The 23,966-nt window shown below is 34.7% G+C and overlaps 1 protein-coding gene across 1 annotated transcript; it reads left to right on the top strand.

Annotated features, from left to right (window-relative positions):
• The first annotated feature begins 1,406 nt into the window (after positions 1–1,406).
• On the top strand, positions 1,407–2,967 carry LOC149951784 (uncharacterized). Its single transcript, XM_090170120.1, has one exon. The coding sequence runs from the start codon at positions 1,444–1,446 to the stop codon at positions 2,848–2,850; it is 1,407 nt and encodes a 468-aa protein (XP_090026246.1). The 5' UTR covers positions 1,407–1,443; the 3' UTR covers positions 2,851–2,967.
• Positions 2,968–23,966: the final 20,999 nt, after the last annotated feature.

The following is a 23,966-nucleotide window of genomic DNA, read 5'->3' as shown; positions in this document are numbered from 1 at the left end:
AAATCTACGAAATATTTGGGAATTTACGTAGATATTTTATTGAAATGGGACTTTCAAATTAGTCAAAACATTAAACACTAAGACACTCCCTTTTTACTTTATATCAATTGAGAAATATTTTGTGTTTAACAACTATAAGGTCTGTCTATCACGCTACTGTAAACTCTGTTCTTTCATATGGAGTTAGTTGTTGGGGTAGTGCCACTGCCAATAATTTAGAACCATTAATAAGCCTACAAAACCGTATATTACGTATTTGCCTAAAAAAACCATGGTATTATTCAACTTTTAAGCTCTATATAGAGTATAATGTTCTAAATATTAGACAATTATATATAATGTCGGTTATTCTACTGTTCTATAAAAATGTTGACAAAAATATTCTATCGCCAAATAATTTTAATTACAAAACCCGCTTTGCGGCAAATCAAAATGTATATATTCCTACTGCGATTTTATCTTTAGAACGTAGAAGTATTATATTCCAAGGGCCAAAATTATTTAATGAGTTAGACATTGAGGTAAAATCAGCGTTGCCGATAAATTCTTTTCAAGCTAAATTGAAGTCTTTCTTAAAATCTAACTTAAAAAATGTTAAATAATTATCTATGTAAATTATCCCCTAAATACAAGCACTGCTTAACTAGGGGGAATTTTTGTCAGTTAAAAAAACCCACTGAGGTTTAAAATGATAAAACAATGTAAATTTATTTTTGGACAATTAAACAATTAATAAAAAAAATTAATTCGGGTTAGCTAATATTGATTTTTAAAAATGTTGGCTCGCGTAAATGTTTTCGATAAGGTGAAGCAGGACGCTTTAGAAGTTTGCACGACCACGTCGGTACTCGGAGTATCTAGACGTTCATTAAATTAAATTCTCTGAAATCAGTTAAGCGTGCTTTCACTTTGACTATTAAAGAAAATATACTCTGTTAAAATATAATTTTATTACATTTTATAAATATTTGCTAAACCCAAGTACATGACGAAAATAAATAAGGGTTTAACAAATACTAAAACTCGCCTTATGTGAGTATATTGTCTAAACACAAATATTTGTTTTCGTGTACTCTGCTTTACTTAAAATGTCTCCCATTTCATATACAAGGCTTAGTGGCATTTCAATTTAAACCACTATTTACGATTTCTAGATTAGTTGAGCAGGAAAATGGTTATATTCAGTATTTTTATTTAAACGGTATAGATGTTATTGCACGTGTCACATTAGCTCGGCGGAAATATGGCGTCGTCTTCAAGGTATAAAAGGTTGCAAAATATTTTAGTATTCCTTTTGTTTAAATTACGCTGTATTTTAGGTATTTCATGAAGCGCTTTTGCCGATAACGAACAATACAAGACTTTCTGATCGTATTTGCGAAACAAATTCTTAATCCCAAGAGAAACTATGAACCACACTTGTAAAGCGTGATTCTGAAAAAAATGAGTGGCCGAGAAAACAAGAAATTCAAGTGCGCAGAGTGTAATTACGCAACTAGCAACAAGAGCAGAATAGTTTGCCACAGAAGAACTCACTCGGGAGAAAAACCCTTTCTGTGTGACCAGTGTAACTACACAGGTGCAACGAAGGGGAATTTGAATATTCATAAAAGAGCCCACTCTGGCAATAAACCATTTCAGTGCGACCAGTGTAAGTACGCGTCTGCACATAAGGGTAATTTGATTATCCATAAAAGAACTCACTCGGGCGAAAAACCATTTCCGTGTGGCCAGTGTAGCTACGCGTCTTCAAATAAAAGTGGTTTGATTCTCCACAAAAAAACTCACTCGGTTGAGAAACCCTTTCAGTGCGAGCAGTGTGTCTACGCCACTGTCCGGAAGTCTAGTTTGATTTGCCACATAAGAACTCACACGGGCGAAAAACCATTCAAGTGTGAAAAGTGTAGCTACGCGTCTGCTAGCCATACTGGTTTGATTCGTCACAGAAGAATTCACTCGGGCGAAAAACAATTCAAGTGTGACCAGTGTAGCTACGCGTCTGCAAGTAATACTGGTTTGATTATCCACAGAAGAAGTCACTCGAGTGAAAAACCATTTCAGTGCGACCAGTGTAGGTACGCGTCTGCAAGTAATACTGGTTTGATTATCCACAGAAGAACTCACTCGGGCGAAAAACCATTCAAGTGTGACCAGTGTAGCTACGCGTCTGCTAGCCATACTGGTTTGATTAGTCACAGAAGAAGTCACTCGGGTGAAAAACCATTCAAGTGTGACCAGTGTAGCTACGCGTCTGCATGTAATGCTGGTTTGATAAGACACACAAAAAGATACTCGGACGCGAAGCCCTTTGGATGTGCAAAGTACAAATATCGGTCTAAATATAAAAACCACGTTCTTAGCCACAAATGCCCCAGTTGCGACCGGAACTTCGCTAGCAGTAAAACCCTCGAAGGTCACCTTCGAAGTCATAGTTCACCTGGAAACCAAATTGTCGCTTTGAGCAGTCACCACCAAGAACAAGTGCGCCAATCACCACCACATCTATTTGAGTACTCTGATCGTAAAACGGGAGGCAGGTATTGTTTGGTGCAACTGCGTCGTTTGACGATGGAACAGATTCAATCTCTCACTGACAAGCCCCACCGCACCCACGCCGTGAAAGTGGAAATTGGCGAACCTGACACAGAAGCCACAACCATCGACTCCGAATGCCTCAACATCGATGTCAGCAGCGTCAAACTCGAGCCTTTTTTTGACTTCATCGATCAATTCCCGATTTCGTCAGTCGTCAGGAGAGAAGAGTTGGAATTTCGCCCAGTTGGGGAAAATTCAGAGGGTGTCGCAACGAACCGAGACACCCCGATCAAGTCCGAATTCCCTGTAGAATAAGAACAATTATGAATTTTTTGACGAAACTAACGTAACCAGTTTTCATTTCAATTTATTGTTATTATTTGTTTCTAAATTTCGGAAACTTAGAAAATGTCTTCAAAACGCCTACTATTTGCCATTTATAAACTCTTTCTGGTATTGTTCGTAAATTGAAGGAGATTGTTTTTTTTTTTCATGTTAAGAAAATATGAAATTTTTTTTATTCTAAATAATAGAATCCTTTATATGAACTTATTATGTGTACAATAAACATAACATTTTATATTATTCTAAATACTTTTCATCTAGAATCGACTGAAATTATCTATTATCTGTACAGTAAACATGCCAATTAACTTAATTATTAATAATTTTCATCTAGAATCTACTATAATGACCTATGATCTGTACATTAAACATGCCAATTTATTCAATTCCAAATGATTTTCATGTTTAGTTTCAGTTTTAACTGATACTAAATAAACGATTTTTACCTTCTTTTTTTGTTCTTCTTTTAATGTGTTCATTGTCAAAGCAGGCGAAATTATGTAGGTATTCAACCGCCATCTCAAGATTCTTTGGTAAGCCTCTATTTAGCAGACGACTTTTTCTAGAGGCCGGAAAGATTAACTAATTAATAGACGGGTTGGTGGAGACGTAGCTTAATTGTGGTAAACTTAACCTGTTATTTAGTTCAGAAAAAAGTCTAGAGATTGCGTCACTTTAACGGCTAGTGTTCATTTATCCATGACACTGTGGGATCAACTCACATTTAAGTGGTTTGCTACAAAACGAAGTTTTAATTATGTGCTAGTGTAAGTAACGTAATAAGTATGTCATTTACACTCTTGTCCATTGTGAGGTTTTCTGAATAACGCCTTTCTTAATTTTTTAGTAAACTTATTATCAAATCCTTAATCAGGAAAACGGACCAACCGCAATATTAGATCCACATCGAGGTAGCAGGGCAAATCTACTTATTTCGCACTCTATTGGCCCTAGTTCCGTTAAGTTTTACTACCTTGGTATTTTCGCTTTAACCAAATTTATTATTAGTGAAGAAAGTAAAGATATAGAATTTAAATTCCAGAGGTCTCGAATGCCCACTTTTGTGGAACGCCTTGTGCTCAAATATATATTTCAAACGCGGGAGTACATTATTTTCAATCCATACTAAAGGACCGAAAACCACCTTCGTATGGTGTATAATGTCAACAATTTCACGTGGTCTACCTATTGATCCGAAACTATTTGGCCAATTCTGTCTATAAACGTCACTAAAAAGTATCTTGCGAATTATACGAAAAGCTGCCTTTGTACAACTGCGGCATAGTTGAGTAGAGGAAAGCAGCTTTAATCAAACCATGAATCTCCGGGTATGAGGATAATAAAACGCTATTTAGTCCAATTTCGCGGAGGCATTTACGCAGAGTCGAGCGAGGGCCTACACCTCGGAAACCCCATCATGAGTACTTGAAAAAATTTAATACAGATTTACTTTCTGAGATAAAGAAAAGAACCATTAATTTGGACGCCGCCATTGTTTTCAGCTATGTGCCTCTAGGGCAAGGCTGGCCAATCTTTTCAGCTCAAGGGCCAAATTTGAAATATGTCTCGGGCTGCAAGTTTATCTTTAAATTGGTCTCTTACCAAAACATCGTTCAGTCCATTTTACTTTTAGAATCTTCCAGTGGCTATTTTGGCAGATTAATTCTGATCAAGCAGACGATTTTATTTTTTTACGTCTGCTTTCCATGAGCAGTAGAATGAGTAACTTTTACTCTCGAACACGCGAACAGTTGCCGGGACAGAGTAAATTCCATCCGCAGAGCAGGTGAATTAATCGTTTTAGAGTAAATCCGAGAACATGTGAAAAAAATCACCAAATGGGTATTACTACCCTGCATTTTTCGTTTTAAATTATTTGTTTCACATCGAAAAGTAAGGCCGCACTGTTTTAAACTAATACGTTATAAGAAATTTTGATTTATTTTTCATGAAATGCACCTATAATTTTTTAAATAAAAGACCTATAACTCTCCCATTCGTTCGATAATCTTTATTGCTGGAATATCAGTTGTTCTTATGACGGTAGCTGAAAGCAATTTTAACATTTGGAACATTTATCAGCTAATATTTTACTCTTAATATAAAGAGCTTGTTTAATTTCGTTAAACTTTCGGATTTTGAAACTCTGTAAACACAAAACATTTAGCGTAAATTACAATTCTATAAACCATGCTGTGGTGGACGACTACTGTTTTTTTTTTCGCATTTTAATATTGCGCGGAGGCATTTTTTTTTGTTTGGAAGATTTCGGATTGAAATTTTGGCTCTGCCGACACTGAAAATTCGTCATTTTTTATTTGAAACATTTTTTAAACTTATTTTTATAGCAAAATGTTTGTAATTTTAATTCCGTATTTTACAGCGTGTTTTAAAGTTTATATTTTTAGTTCTTAATTTAAATTTTAAATGTTCCGTCCGCTGCCCCGACTGGAAACAATCCATGAGACAAAAGCTTCTGTCAGCCACACTTTGCAATACGCCTATGCATTTGTTGCTAATCGTATCTTTAGACCTGTATTTTCATTGTTTATACTGAATCAATATTTTACTCATCTCGCCCCCTTAAAACAAAACACGTCCCCGTGTTTAAACTCAAAATAAATACAAAATATAGTCATTCAGTCTGTTATTGTTTCTTCTGTCTCATCGTGGACGTTGTAGTAACGTTTCTCCTCTCGGTTCTTCCTTGGCGGTTCAACGTACGACCAGAAGTAACAAGTGTGACAGTCGCTTTCGGCCAGAACAAATAAATGTGACAACCGCTTTGAACGTATGACCAGAAGAAACCAAAAGGTGCGACACTAACGAATGACCAGAAGTAAGAAATTCTTGTGACCCTTAGCAAAGCACTACGCGTCTCTTTCTTTATTTTAAGTTTTATTTTGGAGGGATTTTACGGGATCCCTACTTTTAATTCGAAGGAAATATTTTGTCAAGGAATTTGTTTATCTTTGCTACAAGGGGAAAGGGGTTGTCGAAAAAGTAATTTTTTTTTGCGTTATATAATTTGTCTCGGGAGAAAATCCCTTTAGGGCAATAACTTCAAAATCTTAGAGAAAACTTATTTTTATTTAATATATTGAAACACAAATAAGTTACTGCTTTAGTAAACTAAATTAGCACATATACGATTTAAAGAGATAACGGAACGACAGTTTCATAAGATATACCTAATCACTTTCTTCAATATTATTCCCGTATTCATTTAAAAAGTTTATAACGGTAACATAATGGGTGATGCCATGATTTCCATCATCTTCTGTTATATCAACCATATTTTGAATTTGTCTGAGCGTATTGTTTGGTAGTACAAATTGACATTCTTCTACCACCACGTTATTGTCAGACTCAATGGGAATTTCCTCGGCCATGGGTTCTTCTACTCCATACATATCCGGATTTTGTTCATACTCCTGGTTTTGTATTTCCAAATGTAAGGCGTTCATTGTGGAAACCGAGTATAATTGCAAAGGAGAAAAATGGCGTTCGGTACTTATAGCGTGGTGATTCCACGAGATTAAAAATGTCTGGCACGAGATTCGAATCCTAGATTGAAATACATAATGCAAAGCGAAAATATGCATTTCGTTATCAGGATCGAGAATGCCTTCCTCTTGCATAAAAAGGAAGATATTTCTATAGTTAGCAGACACAAGTCTATTAACCTCCCGCCACAATCTTTCAATCCGTTGATTATGAACGGAAAGCCCAGAAATAAAACTTCCCCGATTCAAACCACGAGTAACTAGCATATATCGTGCTACATTAACATTTTCCGTTCCCTTATCTCCTCTTACGCGGGAAGGTATTCCATATTTATCGTTTATTCCCATTCGACCGAAATCCCATTCGACCGAAAGAATTTTAAAATGTAGCCCAATTGGCGGGGTGATTTGGTATTTTATTTATAAGGTATGTACTATCGAAGATCCATGTTTAGGTTAGGTTAGGTTAGAGTTGGTTAAGTTTACTATTTCAGTTTTGGTTCAGTTAGTTTTCTTGACTAGGTGAAGATAAAAATAAATACCCTCCTTTATTAGCTATCCGCTCCATTGCAAACGACTTCAGTAACTAAATTGAAAACATAGCAAAAGCCAATTTATATAGCAGCGTTCGGTCGAATGGGACTCAGAAAAACCGCACGTTTCGGCGGAATTCGGTCGAATGGGACACCTCAAAAACCGCCTTCGGTCGAATGGGATTTCGGTCGAATGGGACTAAAGCATATTTATGGGTTCCATAGTAGAAGGAAAGTGAGGGTATGACATCGATCCCGGGGTCGGGGTCAGGTTCGGGATCGGGGTCCGGGATTTAAGGGGTGAAATGAGGGTAAAATCGTCCAAAAGTCAATGTATTTAGGGTATTTCTCGCGACGATTTGTTTTCCCGTATATCAACATATTGTGTCCAGGCCAACTTGTTCATTTATCTACGCTTATCTCGAATGATACTTGAACGTTTATCTTATCAAGTTTTATCGTACGTAATAAGATAAAATGATGTAAAAATTGATAACCTAGGCGACGCGTGCGCAGATTACCCGGGGGACGCGGTTAATTTGAATTTAAGAGTGTTTTGACGTCATGGAATATTCGTTGTTAAAGTAGAATGGAAATATTTTTAAACTTCATTTTAATATCATTAACGCGTAAGTAGTACTTAAATATGCTTGGCACTTGAACCAATCTCACGAGTATTTCTTAAAACGAATATCTCGATCGCGTTTTATCGTACGAAATAAGTGGAAATTATGTAAGTTGTATGATACTTGATAACCTAGGCAGGAAGATAGCGCGCGCGTGCGTGGATTACCTGGGAGGCGCGGATTACCCGGGGCGTGGTTTTCGCGGCGCGGTTAATTTGAATTTAAAACACGGATTTGAGTGTTTTGACGTCATGGAATATTCGTTGTTAAAATGACGTAGAATGGAAATATTTAAGTTTTAAATTTGATTATCATATTTTTATACCTATATTTACATATTGAAATTGTTACGCATACATGGTCCCCATTTAATATTGGGATATTTATAGTAATAAATACATAGAAAAATACTATAAAAGTTCAAAACGTATAAAGAGTCCTTCAAAGTACTTTAAAAGGATTTTATTTACGAACTAAATCCATATTTTTTTTTCAAACTTAGAAGTTAGTTTGTATGAAATACTTTCTAATACCTGAAAAATGGACTTCAGAGTTGATAAGATTTGTAAATATCATTTGAAACTAATAATTTTCACGCTTTATTTAAGTCAAGCAATTACATTTTTAAAAATGAAAGAAGTTAAACAATATAAAAAATTTTAAATATTTGTAAATATTTTTAGGTAATAAAGAAATTAAGAAATGTTTTAATTAAAATATCTTTCATTTTCTACTACATTTTTAAAAATGAAAGAAGTTTAACAATATAATTATTCTAATATAATTTCAAATTCAGGTATTATTTAAAGTACAAATGCATAATTTAGTGAAGCAATTCTTATTTAAATACTTTTATTTAATTAATTTGTGTACCTGAAATGTATTTATTGAAAAATAAGTGGGTTTTACTATTTATCACGGTTATTTTTATATATATATATATATTGGAATTGTTACAAAAGGTTCTTTTAAACGTAACTTAGTACATTAATTTATTTTAGAAGTTCAAAACGTATAAAGACTCCTTCAAAGTACTTTAAAAGGATTTTTTATTCACTATATAATCCATTTTTTTTTCAAACTTAGAAGTTAGTTTGTATGAAATACTTACTAGTACCTGAAAAATGGACTTAAGAGTGGATAATTATGTATTTTTTCAATCCTTTACCTATATTTACATATTGGAATTGTTACAAAAGGTTCTTTTAAACGTAACTTAGTACATTAATTTATTTTGGAAGTTCAAAACGTATTAAGAGCCCTTCAGAGTACTATAAAAGGATTTCATTTACAAACTAAATTAATATTTTCTTCAAACTTTCAATTCGTTATAATTTGAATTTAAATGAAAACATCATGGATTATAGGTGCGTAATCTACTATTAGACCGAACGCATTAAAAATACTTAAAGTAAGTGGTTTTACTGATAAACTCTAAAGGAATTTTGGAATTTTCTAGAATAGCAAAGTAAAACTAAAACGTAAACCAAGTTTAAAACGAAACTAATAACTGGGAGAAAGGTTGAAGTAAGTAATTTTTTTGATTTTTCGTTTTTTAATTTTTGAGTTCCCTATATTATTATAAACTAAATTAAATATAATTTTTGAAAATTTGTGATAAAAGATCTGCTCCTTCGTGTTTTACATATATTTAAAAACTCGAGATTTTAATGAATTGTTTTCAAAGCATGAAAAATATAGCAGATCCTTTGATTTTAATTGTAGTTAGTAGTTATTTAAAAAAAGAATAGTCGCTAGCTGTCTTGGAGCTGGTGTAGTTAAATTTTAAAAATGTGTATTTTAAATTTTGTTTGTAAAAGTTTTTTTTGAAAAAGTTTAGTATTATAGTTTAAATTTATTAAATAAAATAAAATATAAATTATACATTTGGTTTAGTATTTTACTATTGCAAGTAAAAGTAACAGTAATTTCAATTACTTTTTTAGTTTTTTTTTTGACAAATATGCAAACTATTTAGTTATTTCAAAAACAAATACGTCGAATTATTTGGTATTCGAAATACTATTGGTTAGTTTTTATATCTTTCATTTTATTTTTCAGAACAATTTCTCTTTGTCTAGCTTCTTCTAACTTTAATTTAGATGGCCTTAAAGCCAAGTATTTAACAAATTTTGTAATCAAGTAGATGGAGCTGTAAACAATTTTTCAGTCATGTAGTCAAGGAAATGTTCAAATATACGTGTATTTGGTCATTTTGATGGTCAAATAGCCCAGTATGGAACTGCCAGATGATAGTCAGACGTTGAGACGCGGGTGCCCCGAGCCCCAGCGTCCGCGCCAGCCCCGTTTGTGCCCCGAGCCCCCGTCGACGTCTGAAATGTGAAATGTGACATCGACGGGGCTGGCGCGGACGTTGGGGCACGGGCGCCACCCACGTCTCAACGTCTGACTATCATCTGGCAGTTCCATACTGGGCTATTTGACCATCAAAATGACCAAATACACGTATATTTGAGCATTTCCTTGACTACATGACTGAAAAATTGTTTACAGCTCCATCTACTTGGTTACAAAATTTGTTAAATACTTGGCTTTAAGGCCATCTAAATTAAAGTTAGAAGAAGCTAGACAAAGAGAAATTGTTCTGAAAAATAAAATTAAAGATATAAAAACTAACCAATAGTATTTCGAATACCAAATAATTCGACGTATTTGTTTTTGAAATAACTAAATAGTTTGCATATTTGTCAAAAAAAAACTAACTAGTAATTGAAATTACTGTTAATTTTACTTGCAATAGTAAAATACTAAACCAAATGTATAATTTATATTTTATTTTATTTAATAAATTTAAACTATAATACTAAACTTTTTCAAAAAAAACTTTTACAAACAAAATTTAAAATACACATTTTTAAAATTTAACTACACCAGCTCCTAGACAGCTAGCGACTATTCTTTTTTTAAGTAACTACTAACTACAATTAAAATCAAAGGATCTGCTATATTTTTCATGCTTTGAAAACAATTCATTAAAATCTCGAGTTTTTAAATATATGTAAAACACGAAGGAGCAGATCTTTTATCACAAATTTTCAAAAATTATATTTAATTTAGTTTATAATAATATAGGGAACTCAAAAATTAAAAAACGAAAAATCAAAAAAATTACTTACTTCAACCTTTCTCCCAGTTATTAGTTTCGTTTTAAACTTGGTTTACGTTTTAATTTACTTTGCTATTCTAGAAAATTCCAAAATTCCTTTAGAGTTTATCAGTAAAACCACTTACTTTAAGTATTTTTAATCCGTTCGGTCTAATAGTAGATTACGCACCTATAATCCATGATGTTTTCATTTAAATTCAAATTATAACGAATTGAAAGTTTGAAGAAAATATTAATTTAGTTTGTAAATGAAATCCTTTTATAGTACTCTGAAGGGCTCTTAATACGTTTTGAACTTCCAAAATAAAGTAATGTACTAAAATACGTTTAAAAGAACCTTTTGTAACAATTCCAATATGTAAATATAGGTAAAAGGATTGAAAAAATACGTAATTATCCACTCTAAAGTCCATTTTTCAGGTACTAGTAAGTATTTCATACAAACTAACTTCTAAGTTTGAAAAAAAAAATGGATTATATAGTGAATAAAAAATCCTTTTAAAGTACTTTGAAGGAGTCTTTATACGTTTTGAACGTTTTGAACTTCTAAAATAAATTAATGTACTAAGTTACGTTTAAAAGAACCTTTTGTAACAATTCCAATATATATATATATATATATATATATATATATAAAAATAACCGTGACAAATAGTAAAACCCACTTATTTTTCAATAAATACATTTCAGGTACACAAATTAATTAAATAAAAGTATTTAAATAAGAATTGCTTCACTAAATTATGCATTTGTACTTTAAATAATACCTGAATTTGAAATTATATTAGAATAATTATATTGTTAAACTTCTTTCATTTTTAAAAATGTAGTAGAAAATGAAAGATATTTTAATTAAAACATTTCTTAATTTCTTTATTACCTAAAAATATTTACAATATTTACAAATTTTTATATTGTTTAACTTCTTTCATTTTTAAAAATGTAATTGCTTGACTTAAATAAAGCGTGAAAATTATTAGTTTCAAATGATATTTACAAATCTTATCAACTCTGAAGTCCATTTTTCAGGTATTAGTAAGTATTTCATACAAACTAACTTCTAAAATATGGATTTAGTTCGTAAATAAAATCCTTTTAAAGTACTTTGAAGGACTCTTTATACGTTTTGAACTTGAATAAAATTAAAAACAATAATCTAAGATACCCTTTAAAGTTAAATTCCTTTAGAGTTTATCAGTAAAACCACTTACTTTAAGTATTTTTTAATCCGTTCGGTCTATTAGTAGATTACGCACCTATAATCCATGATGTTTTCATTTAAATTCAAATTATAACGAATTGAAAGTTTGAAGAAAATATTAATTTAGTTTGTAAATGAAATCCTTTTATAGTACTCTGAAGGGCTCTTAAAACGTTTTGAACTTCCAAAATAAATTAATGTACTAAGTTACGTTTAAAAGAACCTTTTGTAACAATTCCAATATGTAAATATAGGTATAAGGATTGAAAAAATACTTAATTATCCACTCTAAAGTCCATTTTTCAGGTATTAGTAAGTATTTCATACAAACTAACTTCTAAGTTTGAAAAAAAAAATATGGATTTAGTTCGTAAATAAAATCCTTTTAAAGAACTTTGAAGGACTCTTTATACGTTTTGAACTTCTAAAATAAATTAATGTACTAAGTTACGTTTAAAAGAACCTTTTGTAACAATTCCAATATATATATATATATACATATATATATATATATATATATATATATATATATATATATATATATATATATATATATATATATATATATATATATATATATATATAAAAATAACCGTGATAAATAGTAAAACCCACTTATTTTTCAATAAATACATTTCAGATACACAAATTAATTAAATAAAAGTATTTAAATAAGAATTGCTTCACTAAATTATGCATATAGGGAACTCAAAAATTAAAAAACGAAAAATCAAAAAAGTTACTTACTTCAACCTTTCTCCCAGTTATTAGTTTCGTTTTAAACTTGGTTTACGTTTTAGTTTTACTTTGCTATTCTAGAAAATTCCAAAATTCCTTTAGAGTTTATCAGTAAAACCACTTACCTTAAGTATTTTTTTAATCCGTTCGGTCTAATAGTAGATTACGCACCTATAATCCATGATGTTTTCATTTAAATTCAAATTATAACGAATTGAAAGTTTGAAGAAAATATTAATTTAGTTTGTAAATGAAATCCTTTTAAATATAGTACTCTGAAGGGCTCTTAATACGTTTTGAACTTCTAAAATAAATAAATGTACTAAATTACGTTTAAAAGAACCTTTTGTAACAATTCCAATATATATATAAAATAACCGTGATAAATAGTAAAACCCACTTATTTTTCAATAAATACATTTCAGATACACAAATTAATTAAATAAAAGTATTTAAATAAGAATTGCTTCACTAAATTATGCATTTGTACTTTAAATAATACCTGAATTTGAAATTATATTAGAATAATTATATTGTTAAACTTCTTTCATTTTTAAAAATGTAGTAGAAAATGAAAGATATTTTAATTAAAACATTTCTTAATTTCTTTATTATCTAAAAATATTTACAATATTTACAAATTTTTATATTGTTTAACTTCTTTCATTTTTAAAAATGTAATTGCTTGACTTAAATAAAGCGTGAAAATTATTAGTTTCAAATGATATTTACAAATCTTATCAACTCTAAAGTCCATTTTTCAGGTATTAGTAAGTATTTCATACAAACTAACTTTTAAAATATGGATTTAGTTTGTAAATGAAATCCTTTTATAGTACTCTGAAGGGCTCTTAAAACGTTTTGAACTTCCAAAATAAATTAATGTACTAAGTTACGTTTAAAAGAACCTTTTGTAACAATTCCAATATGTAAATATAGGTATAAGGATTGAAAAAATACTTAATTAACCACTCTAAAGTCCATTTTTCAGGTATTAGAAAGTATTTCATACAAACTAACTTCTAAGTTTGAAAAAAAAATATGGATTTAGTTCGTAAATAAAATCCTTTTAAAGTACTTTGAAGGACTCTTTATACGTTTTGAACTTTTATAGTATTTTTCTATGTATTTATTACTATAAATATCCCAATATTAAATGGGGACCATGTATGCTAACAATTTCAATATGTAAATATAGGTATAAAAATATGATAATCAAATTTAAAACTTACGTGCTAATAATATTAAAATGAAGTTTAGAAATATTTCCATTCTACGTCATTTTAACAACGAATATTCCATGACGTCAAAACACTCAAATCCGTGTTTGAAATTCAAATTAACCGCGCCGCGAAAACCACGCCCCGGGTAACCCGCGCCTCCCAGCTAATCCGCGCACGCGCGCCCTATCTTCCTGCCTAGGTTATCAAGTATCATACAACTTACATAATTTCCACTTATTTCGTACGATAAAACGCGATCGAGATATTCGTTTTAAGAAATACTCGTGAGATTGGTTCAAGTGCCAAGCATATTTAAGTACTACTTACGCGTTAATGATATTAAAATGAAGTTTAAAAATATTTCCATTCTACTTTAACAACCAATATTCCATGACGTTAAAACACTCTTAAATTCAAATTAACCGCGTCCCCCGGGTAATCTGCGCACGCGTCGCCTAGGTTATCAATTTTTACATCATTTTATCTTATTACGTACGATAAAACTTGATAAGATATACGTTCAAGTATCTTTCGAGATAAGCGTAGATAAATGAACAAGTTGGCCTGGACACAATATGTTGATATACGGGAAAACAAATCGTCGCGAGAAATACCCTAAATACATTAACTTTTGGACGATTTTACCCTCATTTCACCCCTTAAATCCCGGACCCCGATCCCGAACCTGAGTACCTGACCCCGACCCCGGGATCGATGTCATACCCTCACTTTCCTTCTACTTTCCATGTCGAAATAATGTCATTACAGTTTCCGCTTTGTTATTTGGTAAACAATCGAGGTATATTAATAGCCTGCTGTACCCGTCGATACAACCGTGGAAGACAAATCGCCATTTAATAATTTTATGATTGATGTCGATGTGCCTTTAAAAGTAAATGTTATTATTAAAATGGTTTATAAACCAGACTGAGAGGTGAAACCCATTGTTTAGTCACATTTTTCTCCTTTAAATTTCAAATTTTTTTGGAGGACAGTTTAAAAGATGTAACTATATCATGTTTGTATCAACAAATTATACTTTACCATAAACATCTTCTTAAGCCTTAAAAATGTTAAGGCGCAAGTTTTATTTTTTGTTTTTATTTGAACGCTGTTGCGCCGCGCAAACAGCGTTCAAATAAAAACAAGACGCCGAATGGTCAGAGTACATACAATCCCCACTGATGTATTAACAACGCCGAGTATTAACAATTATCTCAATCACCCTGACAAAGATGTCGTAGGGGTTAGAGGAAAAACTATATGGCACATGTGCAGGTGAAGTTATACGTTTTCTTGCCACTAGAGCGCGGTGCATTTTAGAAATCTAAAAGGTCCATGTCGCCCAAAATCCAACCATGCAGTTGTTGTGCCGCTCAAAACACGCAAAGGTGTGTTTTCACCCCTTTAATGGAAATCCAGATTTACGAACCCTTATATATAACTCTTCAAGATGTTCAATTGCAGGGTCATCCATGGGTAATATTGGCCGCTGGAATGAAGAAAACATTTCCAAAAATCCTGCGTTTGCGTTAGAAAACGTAGGCCTGTGCTAGTCCAGGTTTTATGGTATCTAGTCCCATCTCGACTTCTCGAGACCTAGAAAAGTTAGTTATCGAGTCTCAAGTACATTTTCAAGTGTAGTATCGAGTCTTTGAGTCCTTTCACCCTTTTATAAACCGAGTTTCGAGTCTCAATCGAGTCCACAAAAGTTATTTCAAGTCCCAATCGTGCCCACTAATTATACAAACACGCCTGCCCTATAATCTATTTATATAAGAATGATTCTATGAATTAAACATTTTTCTTACTTTATTAAAGTTTATATATATTTCTAACTTTAGGAAAATATACAATTATTATCACTTAATAATAAGAGTAATCCGTAAACCAAGCCCAACTCTTAACGCTTACAACGAAAACTAATCGTCCCCGTAGCTTTCGTTTTTGGTTAAATTTTGAGATCATACATCAGTCTTGTAGGTGCAAAGTGTAAAATCGAGGGAAACTCTAACAGTAACAGTTGCACGTTCTAACCCTTACTAAAGGGCGCCCTCTGTAGTTCCAGTTCAGGGTTACTGATTTCAAGGTAAAAATGGACTCGAGCTATCGCTAAGCCTAGGCTCGAGTTCCGGATGCCAGACTTTTTAGGACTGAAAATTAACTCTATATCTTGATCAAGTACTCGCACACTCATGAGAAAACGGTGTGAATCGGTTCACATCGATTAGGCCTCGTTAACACGCCTTTTCGGAAACATATAGAATCGATTTCCGGGCTTTTTATGAACGCGGCTTTAGTTAATTTCCTACAATGGGCCTATAAGATCTTCCCATAAAATTAAATAATACAAAATTGAGATAAAAATGTTTTTCTAATATCGGAAATTGGTTGCCAACAAAATCTAAGGTTAAGTGCGAGCTATATGTTTGCAAACAAAACAGTTATATCTATTAAATCCATAAACAATTACGGAGGGTTTCACCTTAGCAAAGTTAAGAAATCAATTTACCATAAAGCATTTGCTCCTTTCACTCTATAAACCCGTCTTTTAATTGGTGTCCTTTTTCGAAATTCTCGTCCAACAGGATCTAACACATTTAACCTTTCTCGAATTCTCCATCTTTGTACACTTAAACCCTGGCTTCTTAAGTATCCAATGATGTAGGTTTCCCCAATATTTTTATTTTGGGTTAATATGGTTAAGATATTTTGGTCGAGAGTTCCGTCTCGTCTTCTTCAATTTCAAGATACTGACGATGGGAAAACAGTGTTCTTACATTTACTCCTAGAAAATCGGCTGTTCTGGCCCACGAAAATTCAAGATTAACTTTACAGAACATTATTTGTTCCTTAGTGACGTTATACTTTGGACATCCAATTGATCCGTCGTACAAAACTGAGCATTCAAAACTTGATTCGTTAGTTGTAATTTCTCTTTCAAGTATAGACTGTAATTCGTTGGCCAACGACGTCACTCCATTAAATAAATTATATACATCTTGTATATGCTCTTTTATTTGCTGGGAATTATTTATCAAATTATTACGTTCTAGCCATACCAGATAAAATTCTTGAATGTTCTTCAAGTCTTCTCTGGCAAACTTCTATAATGTTGAAATCATTGGAATGTCTATTTCTAAGCGCTTCGTCAAACGCATGTCGTAATTCCACTAAATACTCTTCAATGCCATTACCTTTAGACAATGGGAAATAGGTATTTACGTATAAGAAAAGAAACACAAGGCCATTAATTTTAATTTTCGCCATAATCTAGTTAAAACGCCTCCGTTAAACAAAGCAGTTTCTCTTTTAACAGCTATATTAAAAAGTAGACTGTAAATCGAACAGCAGCTAAGGGAAGATTCCATTTTATTTTCTTAGGTATGGTACGCATATTTTCTCGTCCTTGAAAGCAAAACCATAACTAAAAATCTCAGTGACAATAACAATAACCATAAAGGAAGGAAATAGTAATTCATTAGTATAACTTAAAATTGAAAATCATCCGTTTAACGGACCTTATTCGTTTTGGAAAAAATAAACTCGTCCTGGACAGAGTTCGTTAGCGAAGAATGTTCTAGAGAGAGGGTATAAAAAGCTTTATTTAAGCAATATCAATATCAGATGAACAGTTGAGGATAAAAAAAACATCAAAACATTATATCAATTTCTTACAATGAATAAATATAAGTTAATTACTTAATGATTATACAGAATTCATTAATGTGGGTATACAAATGTCAAAATTTTGGATGGTAAGCGATAATAATACAATGATATACAAATGTCGAATAATTTAAATATATTTCTCGAGTTCAGCCAAATTAACATGCCAGGTTTCTTTGAATTTTTCCATTTGGTCGTGTTTACGGGCCCACGTGAGGGCTAATCGAATGCGCGAGACGAACCTGCTGCGGAATCGATTAAAAATTAATTTTGATTGTTCCAGAGGGGAACGACTCAGAGACTGAGCGTAACCGTCTCGCAGACCATTCCTGTAGATGGTATCTTTGAGGAGTACAAAGGCCAGGTTGCAAGCGCGATGAGGACGGAAGTTTGGGATCAATAGTGGTGGGGGTTATGGGAATGTCCTAGCAATTTTGTTAAAAAAATATTAACGTCACTCAGAGTGGTCGTGATGATCGGGCAATTGTAGAAAATATGCAGGACGTCTCCAACTGCAGGGCAGAAGGGACAGTCACGAGTCGGATATGTGTCAGGATCAAAATGATGTAATCGAGTGGGAACGGGAAGATCGTTATGTAGCAAACGCCATTGGGTGGCATTTTCATGTCGAGCAGATAGGGGGCTGACAGAGTTAACGCTCCAAAATTTCAAAGTTTTAGGCTCCGCAAGGTCAGGCGGGTGAATCGGTTTAGGGAACTCAGACGCGAGGCGAATGATATGCGAGTAAGCGACTCGTGAGATGCTAATACCCGCAAGTCGTAGAGTCGTGTTAAGAGAACCAGGTAAGTAGAGTAAGATGGTTGGAGAAGGAGACTCTCCAAAAACGTGGCCATCTCGAACACCGAGTTTATCGAATACACCGGGAAAGGCATCTAAGACTCCTTTTTGTAAGGCTCTGAACGATTTTACGGTCAAACGAGATACGGATTCTGGAGAGGACATTAAATCGGGGTTTCGACGCCACCAAAGGGAGGCAGGGTCAAGGAGGTCCATGACTGAGGAAACTCCATCGCGAGCAAAACGGTCGAAAAGAGTATCCAAAAATGGGGTTTTTCCGGAGTCAGTAATACCCGGATTATCATATAGCGGTATGTCAGACAGGGCTTCAATATTGACGTTATCAATATCAAGGTGAAAATTAAGACTGGATAAAATTTCAGACATTGTATTGTAAAAATTGGACTGGCAACGTCGCGGGTTAGTCGTAAGAAAATGAGTAGGCAAAGAACTAGAAATTCCATACGTGAAGGCTGAGGCGGTTATGTGATTAGGACGGATGGGAGCAGTCTCTAGAAGACTAGCGACGTTAGCAACGCGAAAGCTACGGATTTTGTCAGAGATTGAGACAAGGCCCAGCCCTCCAACCTGCTTGGGGAGGAGACAATGGTCTCTATTCACCCAGCGCACCTTATCCCAGACGAAAGCTTCGAGAGCGGATTGGCAACGAGAGACGAAATCAGCTGGTGGATCCAGAACTTTTAGTTTGTGCCACAAGACACTGGCGGCTAACTGGTTGGCAATGTTGACGCGACCGTACAGGGAACAGTGGGGTTTGATGGGACGCCAACGAGCGAGAACGCGCAGAAAAGATTCTTCAAGTTCAGTCCAGTTTTTCAAAATTATAGATGGACTGTGTCCGAGATGAACACCAAGGAATTTACAGCCTTCAGAAGACCAGCAAAAACCAAGAGGGAAGTCCATCCGGCCACGCCAACTACCGCACCAGAGACCAACAGATTTTAAATTGTTGACTCGAGCGCCAGAGTTAACGGAAAAGCAATCCAGGCTAGCCCTTAAAACCTGGAATTCAGCGTTGTCACGAATGAAGGCGGTGAGGTCATCAGCGTAAGTGCCGTTAGTTAGTCGGCAGTGAGAAGATAATTCGTGAGGTCGGGTGAGTTCGGAGTCAAGAAGACGTAGGAGTGGTTCGATGGCAATAGAAAATAAAGCGCCAGACAATGGACAACCCTGGCGAATGCCACGGTCAAATTTTACAGAAGGGGTCAGCGAGTTGTTAATTTTGATGTGAAAAGACGAATTGGTATAAAGCATGGCGAGAGGGCCGCAGAACTCAGGGGGGAAACCGAAAGCGCAAAGAACTTTGAAGAGATAGTCGTGGTAAATGGAATCGAACGCTTTCTCGAAGTCTATGTTAACGAGAGCAAGGGGTTCATCATTAGCGTCAGAGAGATCAATGAGATCTCGCAGAACGTTCAAATTATCAAAAATCGTACGGGACGGAACAGAATAGGATTGGGAGGGTGAAATAATATCAGTTAGAACATTGTTAAGACGGAGGGCCAGGACTTTTGCAAAAATTTTGTAGTCGACGTTTGTCAAAGAAAGAGGTCGCCAATTGCGAAGATCGCGAGGGTCACCCTTCTTTGGCAAAAGACACATCACGGACTTCGAGAAAGCGTTCAGGTATGGATAATTTTTCATGTCTTTAAGTAGTTCACGATAAACTTGGAACAAGGCTGGTCCCAAGTCATCCCAAAACGTCAAAAAGAAATCAGTAGGAAGCCCATCTATGCCCGGGGAGCGACCTCTTGACATGGACTTTAGGGCTCTGGAAAATTCATCAAAGGAAAAAGAATTTCGAAGAGACGCGGAGGAATCCCGGGAAAGCTGAGGCAAATTTTTAAGAAAAGGCGGTAAAGCAGAAGAGAACGGGGCCGAAGTATTATTATTTGGGTTAGAGTACAGGAGTGAGTAAAAATTCATAACAGTTTCACGAACACGTGGAGGATCGGAGACTAAATCTCCGTTAGGGTCCAAGACATTCTCCATTGGCTTCGCAGAGGATACGCGAGAGGTCCAACGGAAAAATTCAGCAGAGGGGGAATCAACATTCGCGACATGGGCCATGCGACTCTTTAGGAGCGCGTCCCTCGCACGATTGTTTAAGCAGACGTTCAATTGGGAACGAAGTTCCTTAGCATCAGGGCCATCAGGATCATTTAGAGCGTGGACCTCACGCTGCAAATCACGCAGACGAGAGCGCTCCAAATTACGTTGGTAAGCACAGAAATCTCTGCAAACCGCACGAACATTGGGCTTAAAAACCTCAAACCACCACTGAGACCAAGAGCGGCCAGTGGTATTCGAGGCATGTTCGTTGACCGAGTTCTTAATAAAATCTTTAACATCAGCTACAAATTCAGTGTCTTCGAGGGCTTTAACGTCAAGTTTCCAGTAAGCCGGCCTCAACTGAACTTTGGAAAAAGGATGTGCAAAACGTAAAACAACGGGACAATGATCCGAGAAAGGGCAGACTTCGTGAAGACATGCCCTAACAGGGGTTGCAGAGTCAACGTAAAAACGATCTAGGCGTGCCCGAAAAACACGACCACGCTGAGGGACGGAAGACCAAGTATAAGAACGAGTATTAGGCTGAAAAATTCTAAACGCATCTTGCAAATCATGACCATTGACCAGTGAACGAAGAGTCCGCGAGACGTCTACGCGTCGATCGACTGTGCCATGAGCCGACATCAGCTCCCTCAGGTCAAAGTTATCAAAATGCGACGGTACATCAGAAACAACCACTCGAGTAGGAGGGACGCCGATCGGATGGCATTGAACGAGCGTCAAATCTGGCATCGGGAGGCCATTAGTAATTAATTCAGTGGCCCAAGACGAGTTATTGAAGAAAAGCTGGAACGTTCCTTGAACTCTTCCGAAAGAGAAGATTTGGGTAGGGTTCGTCGCCGTCTTTATAGCATCAATTAATTCCTTGTTGGAGTACGGGAAAGTTGAAGCATCAATTAAGATACCATTTGATGAGGTTATTTTCTTGCCAGATTGGGTAGCTTCGGATGGTTTCGATCGGAAGGAGGTTTTCTTGTATTGGGCCTGATGATTCGAGTTAGATTGATGGTTTCCGTATTTGGAGGTTGCTCCAGAATACGTCAAACGGTTCGACTTGGTTGTACGGGAAGGATTCCGTTGATTCGAGTTAGAATGATTCATCTCGATGTTTGGCATAGAGCCAAAGCGCGAGATTTGAAAAGAAAATACGGCGCGCGCTCGCGCGCGCCCGAAATTAAAAAGTCAAAAGCCGATAAGCCTAAAAAGGCTAAAATCGGACATTTAACGTTTTCGCAAAACGGTCGTAAAACCGTAAATATCGGTTTATTTGGGTAAGAAACTATACCAAAATGACGATCGAACTTTCACGGACCGGAAATATATAAAAATTATGCCTGTACGGCAGAATTAATTTAAGAAAACTCGAGAAAACACGGAGCGCTATAAGTCACGTCACCGCACGTAATACGAGAGAGAGAGAGAGAGAGAGAGAGAGAGAGAGAGAGTGGCACTTGCCGTCTCATGCGGGGGGGGGAGAGAAAGTAAAGGTCAATTTATAACACTACTATTTTTTCAAATCCATCCACGTGGATTATTTAATTTTTTTGAAACAATGGTGAAATGTTTGGGTAAAATGGGTTCGCGACGAAAATTAGAGTTAATTATGAATTTAAACATTTCTAAAAACTGAGTGTGTGTTGATCCTTTTTTGTGTACCGATAACACTTCACAAATGAGTGGTTATTTACTTATTTCTACTTAATTCCAGTCTATCAATTTACATTCATTCCTTCAGTACTTCGCATGTTCATCTTTTACATCAGAACTTACAACTTTACGAAAATGAATGTACGTAGTTACACAAAGTTAAGTAAGTTTAAGAACCATTAATTTGTAAAGATAAAATTTCGATATAGTAGCGCTCGCGAAAAATTAAAACTAAAAAATAAACTACTGTCAAAGAAAAGTTACTCGTACCTTTAAAAGGAATAAAAGCAACAGTCGTTAAGCCAATATTGGAAAATAAAAAATAAATAAATTATTTCGCAAACAAATTACAGAATTTTTTATAGTAAATAATTTGGAGCCCCATATATAAAATTTTGGAGCCCCTTAAGACGACGTTTGGAGGCCCCTACCAAAATTTCAAGTAGGCCCAGGACTACCCCGGCTTATAGCTGGCGCCGCTACTGATACCAAGGAGAAAATACCGTCTGAAAACACTAAGCCTTTGCAAAGGGATAAGAGGTTACCCTCTTTGCACGATAACCGAGGGGCAGGTCACTTCCTTGATTAACGACGCACCCCTCAAAAGATTAAATCCGATTTAATCGTGATAATTTTGATTAAATTCAATTTAATCACGATTGTTGATTAAATCATGTTTAATTAATTAATAAAATGTTTAAATCTGATATAATCATGATTAAATGTGATTTAAACGATTAAATCTGATTTAAACGATTAAATGTGATTTAAACGATTAAATCTGATTGAAACGATTAAATCTGATTTAAACGACTAAATCCGATTTAAATGACTATTTATTTATTTAATATCATGAAATAACAACTGCAAAGACAAAGGTTGGCTTATGTGCAGAAAAACAAAAAAAAAGATATAAGAGTACAATAAAGAACATATTTTAAAAATCTACATTGTAAAAGAGGGACAATTTTGAGCGAAATTTTATAATTATTCTCGGTTACAATATCGTTGGGGAGCGAATTAAAATCATTAATTACACTGTTTGAAAAGAAATTAAAACGAACGGAAGATTTTGTTTTAGGTTTGTAAAGTTTGAGCGAGTGCCCACGGGTTCTGGACTCCACGCTTAGTGAAAAATAATCCGAAAAATTAAGTTCTAAGTTGTTATTAAAAAACTTGTGCAGAAGGCTTAAATTATTAATTTTGTGACGAATAGAGATGGAATGTATACCAAGAGCATGTAAACGGGAGGGGGCATGGAGCTTTGAAAATTTGTTAACTAATTTGGTAAATTGATTTTGCGCTTTTTACAAAGCTGAAAGATCAGTAGATAAACTCGGAGTCCAAACGGGGGAACAATAATCAATGAGCGGGAGAGTGAGCGAATTATAAAGCTGCTTAATAAGTATAGGGTTCCGAAAATTCAAATTACGTCGAACTCGTTTAGTAACTTTATTGGTTTGCGCACAAAATTATAGGTATGGGTCAATCACGACCCCAGGTCACGCTCGGAGAGTGTAGAAACTATCGGAGTACCCTTAATATTGTAAACAAAGTTCGGATTGCGCCGGCCGAGATGCAACACAGAGCATTTCGTAGTATTGAAGGAAAGACCACGGCATTCGGCCCAACGAACAACCGCATCTAGGTCACTCAGCGGCGCGAGATAGTCAGATCGCGAACGAGTTTTGTGGGAAAGTTTCGAATCATCGGCAAAAAGTAAAATTAACGCGATAAGCACCACAGTGGGTAAAGAATTTACAAATACGTTAAAGAGTAAAGGACCCAAAACTGACCACTGAGGAACCCCCCTACCAACATTGCTCCAAGCAGATGCTTGGCCCTGAAGAACGACTCTCTGCTTACGATCCGTTAAATAATTTTCAATCCACCACAAGGCATCACCATCGATACCCGCGGAACG

This window comes from Leiobunum rupestre, chromosome 3 (genome assembly GCF_980474605.1).
Source record: "Leiobunum rupestre chromosome 3, qqLeiRupe1.1.hap1, whole genome shotgun sequence".
Taxonomy (NCBI): Eukaryota; Metazoa; Arthropoda; class Arachnida; order Opiliones; family Sclerosomatidae; genus Leiobunum; species Leiobunum rupestre.
Note: the sequence above shows the minus strand (reverse complement) of the source record. Positions and strands in the feature narration are given on the sequence as shown.

What these genes read in the sequence shown, in the direction of transcription:
- LOC149951784 (XM_090170120.1), top strand. Translation starts at nt 1,444, where the DNA reads ATGAGTGGCCGAGAAAACAAGAAATTCAAGTGCGCAGAGTGTAATTAC.